Source organism: Carcharhinus amblyrhynchos, chromosome 3 (assembly GCF_965287045.1).
Source record: "Carcharhinus amblyrhynchos chromosome 3, sCarAmb.v2.hapA, whole genome shotgun sequence".
Lineage (NCBI taxonomy): Eukaryota > Metazoa > Chordata > Chondrichthyes > Carcharhiniformes > Carcharhinidae > Carcharhinus > Carcharhinus amblyrhynchos.
This window is the reverse complement of record NC_137326.1, coordinates 114049330-114064744: the sequence shown is the minus strand read 5'-3', so window position 1 is coordinate 114064744 and position 15415 is coordinate 114049330. Positions and strand designations below refer to the sequence as shown.

General features: G+C 42.4%; 1 protein-coding gene across 2 annotated transcripts in view; it reads left to right on the top strand.

The window, feature by feature from the left end:
* prss56 (serine protease 56) overlaps positions 1-14414 on the top strand; it is a 55498-nt gene extending 41084 nt beyond the window's left edge. For both annotated transcript variants that reach the window (XM_080185763.1, XM_080185762.1), the window contains 5 exons: positions 995-1166; positions 3204-3357; positions 5125-5214; positions 9926-10032; positions 11645-14414. In XM_080185763.1, the coding sequence (XP_080041889.1) occupies positions 995-1166; positions 3204-3357; positions 5125-5214; positions 9926-10032; positions 11645-11818 (697 nt within the window). In that variant the 3' untranslated portion in view covers positions 11819-14414. The remainder of the gene's footprint in view (positions 1-994; positions 1167-3203; positions 3358-5124; positions 5215-9925; positions 10033-11644) is intronic.
* Positions 14415-15415: the final 1001 nt, after the last annotated feature.

The window sequence follows — 15415 nt, the reverse complement described above, 5'->3', positions numbered from 1 at the left end:
CTGGCCAGACCACAGGCCTCCTAAATAGTCTTCCCATTTCCATGGTCCACTTACCTTCCTTAACTGGACAAGGCTCAAGAAAGTTGCTTCTTAATTGGCCACCTCCAGGAAGACGGTGACCAATGTTATGCCACGTTCCTGACCCAGAATTGAGGCCAATGTCAGAATCACAACCCACCCGGGCACAATTCAGCCTGTTTACTCTGCTTTCTTCTCCGATGAATCATAGTTATTTGATTTCCACCAGTTTTACAGCCAGTCTTTGGTAGAATATTTTTACTGCTCAACTGCGAATGATATCCTTTTGCAAAACTGACTGTCCCGCAAATGCTGTGGAAATGACACCATTTTTATTATGCAGCTGTCGTATATTTCACTGACCACAATGTGATCTCTGTAGCTGGGGAAAGTCCTTTCACACTGGCAAGCAAAACATTCACTTGTCTGGTTTGCCAGAGATCATCGTCAGGTTCAGTGGCAAAGCTAGAATTTCTCTTCATGGTGTTTGAGCTACTGTAAAGGGCACACACGATAACCACTTCTTTTCGTGATAATAATGGACTGAGGTGACAGTACTACTCTTCTGTTTTTCATTTCTGTTGTTCATTGAATGTGCTAAACTCCATCTCTGAGAACAGTCCTCGAGCTACAGCTTTAATAGAATTTGTGAGGTCCAGCATTGTTTTTAAGCCAGTTTTCTGAATTTATAAAATGCTTATCTTATTTGTAAGTCAATGGGAATAAACAAAGGTTGCTCTCCTAACACATGAGCTGTGTGCTTGAAATGCAATTCCACATTGAATTTGTTATATTCCTGTATAGAAAGTGCATTATATGCAACAATTTGCACAAATTTTGCATTTGTTAAACATAAATTATTTCCCCACTAGCCCTTGGTATAACACAAAACAGCTCATTGCTTTTATTTGATCAGGAACTTTGTGCTTAACAAAAACACAAGTACTTCATTCGCTTGAATTCCTCTCTTTTCAAGAACTGTAGAAATGGGAACAATAGACGTTCAAACTTTGTTCAAAGATATTGGAGCAGATTTGGACAACTGGATCCATCACTTCACTGAGATCAGCTTTCAGTCTGTGGACGTCACTGACGAAGACAGGAGACAGGAAAGTGCAGTCAGAACAGAAACACAATTCTTTTTCCAGGTATGGCATCCAGGAATTCTGTAATCCCAAACTCTCCAGTAGAATTAAACGTGCGAATAATTCTGCAAATGTTGAATACTGGCAAAAAAACTGATTGCAAGTATATGCCACTGGCAACATAGTAAATTTGTATAAGGAATAATAGAATTTATAGCCAATTGCTCTGTCATGCCGCTGCCAATGCTGGTTCTCCTAAATCCTGTTCATTCTATCTGTTTTTTTCCTTTAGTTCCTTTTCAAGTGTTAAGTGGTTTGTTGCTGGATTAATAATTCAGATGTCTGGACTCATAATACAGAGAATTCAAATTCAAATCCCACCAAATATTCTGGAAATGAAAAAAAAACTGGTATCAGTTAATGTAACTATGAAGCTGTCAGATTATTGTTAAAAAATCAAATGGTTCACCTAACACAGAAAGCAGTTGAGAACAAAACATTGTATGTTTTCAAGAAGGAGTTACATATATTTCTTGGGCTGAAGGGGATCAAAGGATATGGAGGGAAGGCAGGAATCAGGCTATTGAGTTGGATAATCAACTATGATCAAAATGAATGGTGGAGCAGGCTTGAAGGGCCAAATATTCCTATTCCTATTTCCTATGTTTCTGTGTTAAATTTAATACTTCTCGTAAACTAGTGGGATAAATAAACTTTAGGAAAGCCTTTGACAAGGTACCGTATGGTTAAATCTCACAGGATCCAGGCTGAGGTAGCTAAATGGATACAAAATTGGCTTGATGACAGAAGCCAGGGTGTGGTTGTAGAGAGTTGTTTTTCAAACTGGAGACGTGTGACCAGCAGTGTGTCTCAGAGATCAGTGCTGGGTCCACTGTTGTTTGTCATTTATATCAATGATTTAGATGAGAATTTAGGAGATATTATAAATACGTTTACAGATGACACCAAGATTGGTGGCATAATGGGCAGTGAAGAAGGTTATCTCGGATTGCAACAGGATTTTGATCAACTGGGCCAGTGGGCTGACGAATGGCAGATGGAATTTATTTTAGACAAATGCGAGGTGATGCATTTTGATAGATTGAACCAGGGCAGGACTTACTCAGTTAATGGTAGGGCACTGGGGAGAGTTACAGAACAAAGAGATCTAGGGGTACATGTTCATAGCTCCTTGAAAGTGGAGTCACAGGTGAACAGAGTGGTGAAGAAGGCATTCAGCATGTTCGGATTCATTGGTCAAAATGTTGAATACAGGAGTTGGAACGTCGTTTTGAAGTTGTATAAGACATTGGTAAGGCCATATTTGGAATACTGTGCACAGTTCTGGTCCCCTTATTATAGAAAGGATATTATTAAACTAGAAAGAGTGCAGAAGAGATTTACTAGGATGCTACGGGAACTTGATGATTCGCTTTATAAGGAGAGGCTGAATAGACTGGGACTTTTTTCTCTGGTGTGTAGAAGGCTAAGGGGTGATCTTATAAAGATCGATAAAATAATAAGGGGCATAGATCAACTAGACATCTTTTCCCAAAGGTAGGGGAGTCTAAAACTAGAGAGCATAGGTCTAAGGTGAGAGGGGAGAGATACAGAAGGATTCAAAGAAGCAATTGTTTCACACAGAGGTTGGTGAGTGTCTGCCAGAGGTAGTAGTAGAGCCGGGTACAATTTTGCCTTCTAAGAAGCATTTAGACAGTTACATGGGGAAATGGGTATAGAAGGATATGGGCCAAATGTGGGCATTTGGGACTAGTTTAGAGGTTTAAAGAAAATAAAGAGGTGGCATGTATAGGTTGGGCTGAAGGGCCTGTTTCCATGCTGTAAACCTCTATGACTCTAAACGTGTATAGCTTAATATTCTGTATTCCTTTCCATTGTCAGCTGTATGACTATATGTTAGTTTGAATTATCTTTCCACAATATTTTATAAACAAAGTCTGGTTAAATCATGATATGCAGCCCAACACGTTCACCTTTGCGATGTTTTTATTCCAGTATAGCAGAGTGTTCATTAGAGAAACAGTCATCCTTGTCAGTCACAAACTGTGTAAAGGATGTGTGTCAATGTTTTATTTTTAGAATTCCAGAAAGGAGATGGAATCGTTAAAGGAACAGTTTCAAACTCTGATAGGGAGCTTGAGATCCCAGCATGAGATAAATGAGCTACTTACCCAAATACAGAAGATTCCGCATGAAGCAGGGAGACGAGCTCTGACACCTTTGAAGCAAGACGGTGTGTACTAAAATCATTCAGACAGACAGATAATTCTTATATTTTCCTTTTACTTTCTTCCCTTTTGCAACATTGCCTCACCTGTACAAAAAAAAGGCTGATTGGTGATATATCAATCTCTTTTTAAGATTAGGAATCACAATTTAAATACAGTAAGAGAGCGATGACATGGTGGCACAGTGGTTATCACTGCTGCCTCACAGCTCCAGGGACCCAGGTTCAATTCCCGTTTTGGGTCACTGTCAGTGTGGAGTTTGCAAGTTCTCCTCGTGTCTGCAAGGATTTCCTCCGAGCGCTCTGGTTTCCTCCCACAGTCCAGAGATATGTGGGTTAAGTGGATTGGCCATGCTAAACTGCCCTTTAGTGTCAGGATACTAGCTAGGGTAAATGCATTGGGTTGTGGGGAAATAGGGCCTGGGATTGTGGTTAGTACAGACTCAATTGGCTGAATGGACTCCTTCTGAACTGTAGGATGCTATGATTCTAAGAGACTGTTCTGGAAACTGGCAGGATCTGTGGAGACATATTTCGAGTTGGTTATGACTCTTTATAAGTGAAATTTCAGGAGCTGTCCATCTGGATGGAACTCCTTACTTTTATACATCACTTTATCCGAGTTCAGGACTGGTAAATTTTAGCCAATGGATGAAAACAATCGACGTGTCCACTATTTGTGAGACTAAGATTCATCCAGTTGAGAAAAATGAAGGTTGCCTGGCCTATTTTGTCAGTTTCGGGAAGAATTGATTAAGTTGGTTTTCCCACTCCTCCAATAGGGTAGGCAGTGTTGTTAATCTGGCCTCCTGCCTCCACCCAGAGAAGCATCTGTCCATTCATCCTCCCTGCCTGTGGAAAGAGGATGATGTGGAGATGCTGGCATTGGACTGGGGTAAACACAGTAACAAGTCTCACAACACTAGGTTAGAGTCCAACCAGTTTATTTGATAGTAAACCCACAAGCTTTTGGAAACGGTGTTCCTTCATCAGGTATGTGGAAGGTTCCACACGCCTTCCGCACCTAAGAACCTTCCACATACCTGATGAAGGAACACCATTTCCGAAAGCTTGTGAGATTACTATCAAATAAACTGGTTGGACTCTAACCTGGTGTTGTGAGACTTCTTACTGTGGAAAGAGGAGCCATGCTCACCTTTCTGCCCTTCAAACTGCAAAAAAAGGCTGCATGTGGCACCGTGGTTAGCACTGCTGCCTCACAGTGCCAGGGTACAGGTTCGTTCCAGGCTTGGGTCACAGTCTGTGTGGAATTTACGCATTCTCCCTGTGTTTGCGTGGGTTTCCTCCGGGTTCTCTGGTTTACTCCCACAGTTCAAAGATGCGCAGGTTAGGTGGATTGGCCATGCTAAATTGTCCCTTAGTGTCAGGGGCACTAGTAGGGTAAATGCATGGGGTTATGGGGATAGGGCTGGGATGGGATTGGAGTCAGTGCAGACTCGCTGGGCTGAATAGCCTCCTTCTGCACTGCAGGATTCTATGATTCTACAAAAGGTGAAATGGTGATGAAAGCAAATGAAGTAGAGAGTTTAATTAAGTTAAGTAGAACTCATTTTCTGATGTGAAATGAAAGATGTACGCATGCTTTGGGAATAAGAACATAAGAACGTAAGAACATAAGAAATAGGAGCAGGAGTAGGCCATCTAGCCCTTTGAGCCTGCCCCGCCATTCAATAAGATCATGGCTGATCTGTCGTGGCTCAGTTCGTGGCTCAATACAAAAGAAACCTAATTTAAACCAATTATTTCTGATAGGATTGAACACATCACAAGATGGTTTGAAGGTACAAAAACGTGATGTTTCGAATGTCCCGCCTGATTCTGGAATCTTTCTGAAAACCAATGGTGAGTTGACACTTTGTATGCAATCAAAAACTACAGCAAATTTTGAAAGGGATTATCATTTGGAGAGGCAAATACTTTCAATGACATTCAAATCCTCAAACCTGAATGGTACTGCAGCACGGTAGCACAGTGGTCGGCACTGCTGCTTCACAGCTCCAGGGACCTGGGTTTGATTCCCAGCTTGGGTCACTATCTGTGTGGAATTTGCACGTTCTTCTCGTGTCTGTGTGGGTTTCCTTCCACAGTCCAAAGATGTGCGGGTTAGGTTGATTGGCCATGCTAAAAATTGCCCCTTAGAGTCATGTGAGGTGTAGGTTAGAGGGATTAGTGGGTAAACATGTAGGGATATAGGGGTAGCGCCTGGGTGGGTTTATGGTCAGTGCAGACTCGATGGGCCAAATGGCCTCCTTTGCACTGTAGGGTTTCTATGATTTCTATAGTTTTTGCTTTAATCTGTGAGATGGGATTGGCATCCAAAGCGGAAACAAACTGGAGGATGGCACATCAAATAAAGAAATGAAATATCACCAGGGACAGCTTTTCTGTCTGATAGTGAATCTTCAAGAGACGATACATAACTAATCATTGGGGGTGGTACAGTGGCACAGTGGTTCGCACTACTGCCTCACAGCACCAGGGACCCAGATTTGATTTCCAGCTTGGGTCACTGTCTGTGTGGAGTTTGCACATTCCTCCTGTGTCTGCGTGGATTCCCGTGCTCCCAGAAACCGATGCTCCGGTTTCATCCCACAGTCTGAAAGACGTGCTTGTTAGGTGGATTGGCCATGCTAAATTCTCCCTCAGTGTCCCTGAATAGGCACTGGAGTGTGGTGACGAGGGGATTTTCACTGTAACTTCATTCCAATGTTAATGTAAGCCTACTTGTAACACTAATAAATAATTAAATCTCCTAAAGTGTAAAAACTATTTTACATTCTTTTTGAATTTCTATATGCTCTTGAAACAACATCTCATGCCAAAGAATTACACATAGACAATATTCGCCCCTCACTAGTGCCAGATAATGACCATCTCCAGCAATCAAAAACCTTGACACTCAATGGCTTTACTTGCCCTCTTCGATGTATATAAAAGATCCTATTGCACTTGCAATAATCTAGCAGGGATATTTGGCTGTCTTGCCAACAATGGCATTTCCAACATTAACCCCCCATCATCAACATGCTGGAGAGTTATCATTGATCAGGAACTCGGCTGCACCAGCCACGGAAAGCTGGAGCTGCTGGAACAGGTCTAAGGCTAGGTGTTCTGGAGTGAATGGCTCAGCTCCTGATTCCCCCATCCCACCCACAGGGTTCAGGAGTGTGAAGGAATATTCTCCACTTGCCTGGCCAGGTGCAGTTTTAACACCTGTCAAGAACCTTGTACCACCTCGGATAAAGCAATATACTTAGAGTCACAGAGTCATAGAGTTATAGAGATTTACAGCATGGAAACAGGCTCTTCAGCCCAACCTGTCTATGGCGCCCTTTTTTTTGAAAACCCCTAAGCTAATCCCAATTGCCCCATTTGGCCCATATCCCTCTATACCCGCCGTACCCATGTAACTATCCAAATGCTTTTTAAAAGACAAAATTGTATCCACCTCTACTACTACCACTGGCAGCTTGTTCCAAACACTCACCATCCTCTGTGTGAAACAATTGCCCCTCTGGACACTTTTGTATCTCTCCCCTCTCACCTTAAATCTATACCCTCTGCCTTTGGGAAAAGATATTGTGCCCCTCATTATTTTGTAGACCTCTATAAGATCATCCCTCAGCCTTCTATACTCCAGAGAAAAAAGTCCCAGTCTATCCAGCCTCTCCTTATAACTCAATCCATCATGTCCCAGTAGCATCCTAGTAAATCCTTTCTGTGCTCTTTCTAGTTTAATAATATCCTTTCTACAATACAGCGACCAGAATTGTACACAGTATTCCAAGTGTGGCCTTCCAATGTTTTGTACAACTGCAACAAGATGTTCTAACTCCTGTATTCAATGTTCTGACCAATGTAACCAAGCATGCTGAATGCCTTTTTCACCACTCTATTCACCTGTGACTCCACTTTCAAGGAGCTAAGAATGTACCCCTAGATCTCTTTGTTCTGTAAGTCTCCCCAACGCCCTATCATTAACTGAGTAAGTCATGTCCTGGTTCAATCTACCAAAATGCATCTCCTCGCATTTGTCTAAATTAAACTCCATCTGTCATTCGATAGCCCACTGGCCCAACTGATCAAGATCCCATTGCAATTGGAGATAACTTTCTTCACTGTCCACTATGCCACCAATCTTGGTGTCATCTGCAAACTTGCTAACCATGCCTCCTACATTCTCATCCAAATCATTAATATAAATGACAAAAAACAGTGGACCCAACACTGATCCCTAAGGCCCACCGCTGGTCACAGGCCTCTAGTTTGAAAAACAACTCCCTACAACCACCCTCTGGCTTCTATTAAGAAGTCAATTTTGCATTCATTTAGCTACCTCATCCTGAATCCCGTGACATTTAACCTTATGCAACAACCTACCATGCTGTACCTTGTCGAAGGCCTTGCTGAAGTCCATATAGACAATATCAACTGCACTGCCCTCATCTACCTTCTTGATTACCCCTTAAAAAAACTCAATCAAATTAGTGAGACATGATTTTCCACTCACAAAACCATCTGACTGTCCTTAATCAGTCCTCGTGTTTCTAAATGCCCGTAGATCCAGACTCTCAAAATACATTCCAACAACTTACCCACCACAAATGTGAGGCTCACTGGCCTGTAGTTCCCAGGCTTTTCCCTGCAGCCCTTTTTAAACGAAGACACAGCATTTAATCAGCACTTCACCTATGCTTTCCACCAGTAAAGCATAGTGGTTTAGCAGATATTATCTACAGAGCGCACTGCAGCAATAAACCATAGCTTCTGCAGACAGAGCTTCCAAATCCGCAACCTTGAAAAACAAAGGAAGCAGGTGCAGAGGAACAGAATCACCTTCATGTTTACTCCGAGTCACACTGACTGACAGGATTTACCATCCCTTCATCACTGATGGGACAAGTCCTGAAAATTCTTACTGATTCATAATGCCACCATCAAAAAGGGCAGCAGCAATTCAAGAACATACACTAACAAATAAATGGCAGCCTTGCTTTCTTCCTCAGAATGAATTTTTAAAACAGTCATTTTCTATTTAACACCTTCCACCATGGTGCACACCAGATGCATAGTTCTGCATTTAGCCAAAGGTCAACTACTGCAAAACTATTTGGACAACCGATATGTTGTTGCGGATGGGAAATTTCACATTCTGCTACTGTACAGGGTTCCCTTTTAACAATGGTAACAAGCAGCGCTTACTCAGCAATCACCTGCTCACTTTCACTCAGTTTACGATTCCTGTGGTGGGCAGGATGGGAAAACTACCCCCTAGGTCTATTACATCATTTCTGGTGCGTGCATTTATGCAGCACAGCTTCAGTAAGCCAGTAGGAATAAATACAAATACATAACAATTACATTCACTGAATGCCCCATTATCAACAACCTGGGCGCTAACATTGACCAGAAACTAAACTGGACACACCATATAAATACTATGTCTATAGAAGCAGGTCAGAGAATCGAAACTCACCCCCTAGATCCCCAAAGCCTGTCCACCATCTACAAGGCGTGAGTCAGGAGTGTGATGGATTGCATTCCAGTTGCATAGATGGGTGCAGCTCCAACAACAAGCAAGCAACTTGACACCACTCAGGGCAAAGCAGTCTTCTTGATTGGCACCCCATCCACAAACATTCACTCCTTCCACCACCAACACATAGTGGAGGCAGTGTGTACCATTGACAAGATACATTGCAGGAACTCACCAAGGCTCTTTAAACAGAACCTTCCAAACCCATGACCACTATCAACTAGCAAGCCAAGGTCAGCAGACAAGTGGGAACACAATCACCTGGAAGTTCCCCTCCAAGCCACACACTATCTTGACTGGGAAATAAATTGCCATTCCTTCGCTGTCACTTGGTCAAAATCCAGGTAATCCCTCTCTAACAGCATTGTAGGTTTACTTACACTACATGGACTACAGTGGTATAAGCAGGCAGCTCACCATGATCTTCTCTAGAGCAATTCAGGATGGGCAATAAATGTTGGCTTTGTCAGTGGTGCCCACATCCCATAAATGAATAAAATAAAATGGGTATGACATGCCTTTGGGCTGGATCAGAATGGGTGCTGTTCTGTACCTTATTCAGACTAAATCATTTTAATAGTTAAGAATGACACCAGCTCAAATAAACAAAATCTTCCATTCTTCAGTATTAGTTTAGACAAATGGGATTGATACATTTAGGAGAAGTTAACTGAAGAAATGAGGTGACAAAGAATGGGGAGGAAGCCCATCTGAAGCATAAATACTCACTCAGATCAATTATTTGTAACCATCAAAAACCATTAATAATAATAAAATATTTTCTGTGAGTAATATTAGACTTCCATCCTGTTAAGTGTGTCATTTGTTCAGGAACAGGCATAACTCTGCCATTTGAGTCCATAAGAACAAGGAGAAATGTTCTGCAATACAAACAGAATGTGTTGGAAATACTCAGCTGGTCTGGCAGCACCTGTGGAAAGAGAAGCAGAGATAATGTTTCAAGTCCAATTCCACTATTCTTCGGAGCATAATAGTTTTATTCTTTTCTCTATTTAGGTTGTCAAAGTGTCAATGAATCACTGCTAAATGTCAGTTTATTGATGGATGAATATAAATGGATTCTGGCAATACCAGCAGAGGAATTGTCAATGAGATTCCAAGAGGTATATATTTTATTACAGAAATATCATCGTCGACAGGGTTTATAAATATAAATTCAAATTTCACCAGAATTTGAGAGAGATTTTCAAGCCTCTTGTCCACGGGAAATGGGGAACAGCACCCAGAACATGGAGAAAAATGAATTACTGATCCATTTCTGGCAAAGTTGAGACCTTCCCTATTCAAGCCCAGCCTCAACCGCCTCCTTCCCAGCCCACCCCAATCTCCAGCACCCACCCCACCGCAGCCATGACACCCTCCCTCAACCCACCCCCGATGGCCAGCCTTGATTATTGATTCCTCCCCCACCAATGCGGTGGCAGCGGGATTCCCCACCCCAACCAATCACCCCGTCAGACCCACCCTCCATTAGGCTCTGCCCCCATTAGGCTCCACCCCTTTGGCAATACCCCGTGCCCAGTGCGCAGTGCCAAGCTCCCCCCGGGCATTGGCACTTTGTCTCTTGGGCAGTGCAAGGGGACACAGGCTGGCACTGCCAAGATGCCAATGCCCAGAGGTATCTGACCTTTGGGAGGTCCTGATAGTCTCCCCTTCACTTCAGAGGAGTCAGGCCACCACTTGCCCAAAAGGGGGGAGCTACTGTAAACCCTACGGTAGTAAAATACTCCTAATTGTGGGGGAGAGACTAGCAGGCCTGGAGCGTCTGTTCTGGGTCCACTAATGCCATTTAAATAATATTGAGATTAGCATCTGCATAATTTATACAACTCCAGCATGGAGCTGACAGCACCAGAAATCTGGCACTGGAAAACATGCTCGGGGCCGGATGCCCAGTGTGGATCCCATGGATCGGGTGCTGCCTAAATCTCCCAACCCACTGTATTAAAATATCAGCGCAGCGGGATGGGGAATCGCGGCCATCACCTTTCCTTCACTGTTCCAGAGTCAAAGTTCTTCAACTCTCTCTCTAACAGCACCATGGATGTACCAAATTGACATGGACTGCAGCAGTTAAGGAAGGCAGTACACTATCATCTTCTCAAGGGCAATTAGTGATGGGAATAAATGCTGATCTAGCCAACAACACTAACGTCCTGTGAGCAAGTGAACATTCTCCCTCCTATATTAGAATACTACCTGTTGTGTGCATGACGTGCATGCTACATGGTAGTATATTGTGTATCACAGTGAGAGTGAGTGATGTGTGCCCTCACCATCCATTCTGTGAGCTTCTGTATTCCTCAGACCACCTTTGGACTTTAATTACTTACAATAAGATTAAATATCAAAGATATCTTCCCTTTCACTCTCTGCTTCTCAGAGATACCTCCCCTCCCAGAAAGCCTTGCTCAGTCTTCTATCATTATGATGTCCACTTGCTCTGCTTCAGACACCTTCCCAGGCGATTATAGCTTCCTTACTGAGAGGCAAATGTATAATTTGTATTCTCTTGTGTTATTGTTTCATTTTTCTAGTAAATTACCTGATATTTCCACAATTCCAGGTTGGTTTGGAAATGAATTATTGGGCACTGATTCTAGAAGGCAGTAGCTATGGTATATTGCAGTTTATTTTATATTAATCAGCCATCAGCTACTAAGTGCATTTTGTGTTCAATGACACTTCATTTGATATTTTTATGTTCTTGTCCAGGTCCTGGTAGACATGGCTTCTAAGAATGAGAAAGGGCTCTTTAAAGCGCGTGTGAAAGCTCTGGTTGGAGGTCGGCCTGCAACTTTTCACAGTCTGGTTGGATTGGAGAATGACTCCTTTTACAGGAGCATGGCACGTGTTATTGCCCTGGCCTTAGATGCTTTAAAAACATAGTGTAATATTATGATTGGGGTCTTTGCAACTCTGTTCCTCTTGTTGGGATGCTAGTGTTAACACATTCATCTGTGTTTCCAGTAATAAGGAAAAATGGTTTGGGGAGAATTTGTTCTAATGCTTGGGTTGGAGCGTTTTCACAACTCTTATCAGCTAGGAAGAGAGGAAGGAGTTAATATTTTCACAGCACCTTATGTTGAAACATTTCAAAGCTTTTCACATAATCTTTCAAACTGAGTGATTTACGTGGTCAAAAACCATGTACCAATTGGTTTCACGTTAAATCTATGAAACATTTGGATGATTCTTTAGAAGTTGTTAGTGGTCGTAGAATCCCCACAGTGCAGGAGGAGACCATTCAGCCCATCGAGTCTGCATCGACCACAATCCCACCCGGGCCTTATTCCCATAACCCCACATTTTGCCCTGCTGATCCCCTGACACCAGGGTCAATTTATCATGGCCAATCAAGCTAATCTTTGCACAGTGGGAGGAAACCAGAGCACCTGGAGGAAACCCACGTAGACACAGGGAGAACATGCAAACTCCATACAGACAGTGACCTGAGGCCAGAGTTGAACCAGGGCCCCTGGCACTGTGAGGCAGCAGCGCTAACCACTGTGCTGCCATGCCATGGTCCTGGATAACATAAGTCCGTATTTAGAATTTCACTGAGGAAAGAAAATTATTTATGTTTTGACAAAAATTTGAAGATTGGAATGTCTCGGATACCTCACTTTTGATTCATATTAAATCATTAGAAATGTCAAACGCTTAACAAAAAGCCATCAGATTGAACATATTTTGAGGAACTGATTCTGACCAGCTTTATAGTCGCAATATTATTTGTCGCTGGAGGTATCTTGTGGAGAGAATTAGGGGAAAGGGAGCGATCAATATGGCATGGATCACCATTTGCATTTTATTTCTTTGCCAGAACTAGCCTGTAGAATTGTTTGTTGCACTAAAACAATCAATGTCTCCAGGAGTAGACAAACTCAACTTCATTGTGCAAAGTAATTTGTATGGGTAGATCTCCCACCATCTGTATCTGAATGTAAAATATACTTGGGGCAGGGGACATACTGGGTTAAACTTAGTTATCTCAGGAAAAGATGTTCTTTTGTAGTACATTTTCAAAATGGTAACTCACTTACACTCTGAATAACTATGATTTTCAATCATAATTTCAAATGATTGACATTACATGGTGGGAAAATCTAAACTTTTTAATTTGTAATATACACTACCCATACACGTTCTGATATTACTGATAAATTCCTAAATATTTTGTAAATATCGTATATAATGCTATATAAATTTGATTCTTTTTGAACTTTTTTCAAACATTGCGTGTTGTTGGGTTGATGAAGTTTAATCACTAATAACCCAAAATTTATTTAGGCACAACGTAGTGACATTCGTGTGGGGTTAAATAGTTCACCTGTTTTTTTTTCAGGCAGAATCACGGAGAATAAATAATAAGTTAATGCAGGTGGAGTTTAAAAAGCAATCAGCCCGTACAGGGCATCAATTGAAAGTTGGTTTCCAGCAGTGGTCCTTTAACAATCCACATAGCACCAGGGCCCCAATCTCTATGTGTAAACAGTCTCCCTCTTCAAACTGTGCTCATGTTGCTCATCCATTTACACTTACACCTGAGCCTTGCATCAGGTGAGAGTACCCTATACATCCACCCTGCACTCCCCCACCCCGCCCTCAATTTTAACTGCCAACCACACCATTGCAAATTAAAAACAAGAAGCTGCTCCATAGGTTACTGATGGTCACAGGTAGCAAATCCAACTGCAAAGCAGGCTGCAAGACAGCAAAAGAGTCACTCAAAAGGATACGGGCACAATCTTACCAGCCCTTACCGACTCGCTGCCTCTGCTGAATTTCTGTTCACTGCAGCGGACCCAGAAAGTCCTGGTGCCGTAAGGTTCCGCCCTACCCGTCTCTGACCTCTGTGGAAGGAATTTTCCAAACTTCCTGCTGGCAGCATCTTCTGACCCTGCCAAAGGCCGCCCTCTATGGTGAGCTCCCTGGCTGTGGGACGGCCGAGCCCCGCAAAACGACGTGTAGGCAGGAATGGAAGATCCTGCCTGCCTCTGCCACCCAGAAAACACATCATGGTGGGGGAGAGGGTGGGAATTCCTGCCCACGGTTTGTAAAAGAGGTTTCCACACTGTCAAATTTAAGCCTCAAGAAAATTCTGGATGATGATTTGGTTTACCCAGGCACATTTTAACCAGCACATTGGTGCCAGTATCACACCTTATCATTTGCTTTGTTTTTCATTCTCTTATTCAGCTGCTAAAGCCCTGCTACTTTGTGAAGTTTTGAAAATATAAATGCGTCACCTGTAAAAGAGAGTTGAGGAATTTCTAAAAGCATTTCTGCCATTTGTAAAAAGAAAGTGTATATATGAATGTGTATGTATATGTATGTATATATGGAATTTTATCACCTTACGGTTGATGGAATGAAGTGCAAGATAAGAGATGCACTGCTGCTATGATTGTTTTCAATACCTTTTTTTATTTATTATTTGGTCAATGTTTTTTGATGTAATTTCTTTACATTTTTGCTGAAAACCCACAAATACTAAATAATAAAGCTGTTAGTAGAGTTCATTTCTTTAGATTTGATCATTTTATTGACCTTAGGTGGTATAGTTGGGCAAAACCACGGAGTGTGGGCTACAGCAAGAGAGGAATATATGGAAAGAGTTAAACACTGTAGTAGCCACACTCCCTGCAAGCAGACAAGTTTTATTCACAGCTGTAAAAGTGGCACAAAACAAATTTGAACAGTTTTACTGTGACCCAAGCGAATAGGAAGGTGAGGCTCTGGGTGTCACAGGGCATTTATTTTTGCCCCTACTGAGTCCTGCACCCAAGATCAGGAACAATGTTGTGCTGGAGAAGGGTGCATCTCACTTTGTATGAAGGAACATAGGAGATGTAGACCACATATGTAGACCAAAGAATCAGTCACCATGAGCACAAGGTCAGGGTAAGGTAGGGTTGTCAGGATGAGGCGGGTGGGGGGCAGGGGGTGGCAGAAAAAGGTTGACTGCCAAAAATCATCCAATGGCATAATGAGTCTTTTTGCTTTCCAATTGGCAGGGAGTTCCAGGATTTTGACCTAAAGGCGAAAATGAAGATGATAATTAGGATGCTACTGTTCAGCATTCATTCATCCCCTGAGTTTTGGCAGCTTGCTACATGACTGCATAGTATCTGTACCAAGTAACGGTGGCAAAACAATGCTACCTCCATGAATGTGTCTTGAAAATCCACTCCATGCCTTGAGTTGTTCAGTAGAGTACACTTTGATTAGGTAGCAACAATAACAGCTCTCCAAAGAGGAAAACCATGAAGGGCCATCAATTCCAGGGTCAGCTAACATTGGACAACACTCACCTGACAATTGCCCCTTAGTGTCCAAAGATGTGTAGGTTCTATTAGCCAGGTGAATGCGTGGGGTTCAAGGAATGGGGCTGGGTAAGATACTCTGTCAGAGAATCGGTGTGGACTCAATGGGCCAAATGGCTTCCTTCTGCACCATAAAGATTCTATATCTTCTTCGAGG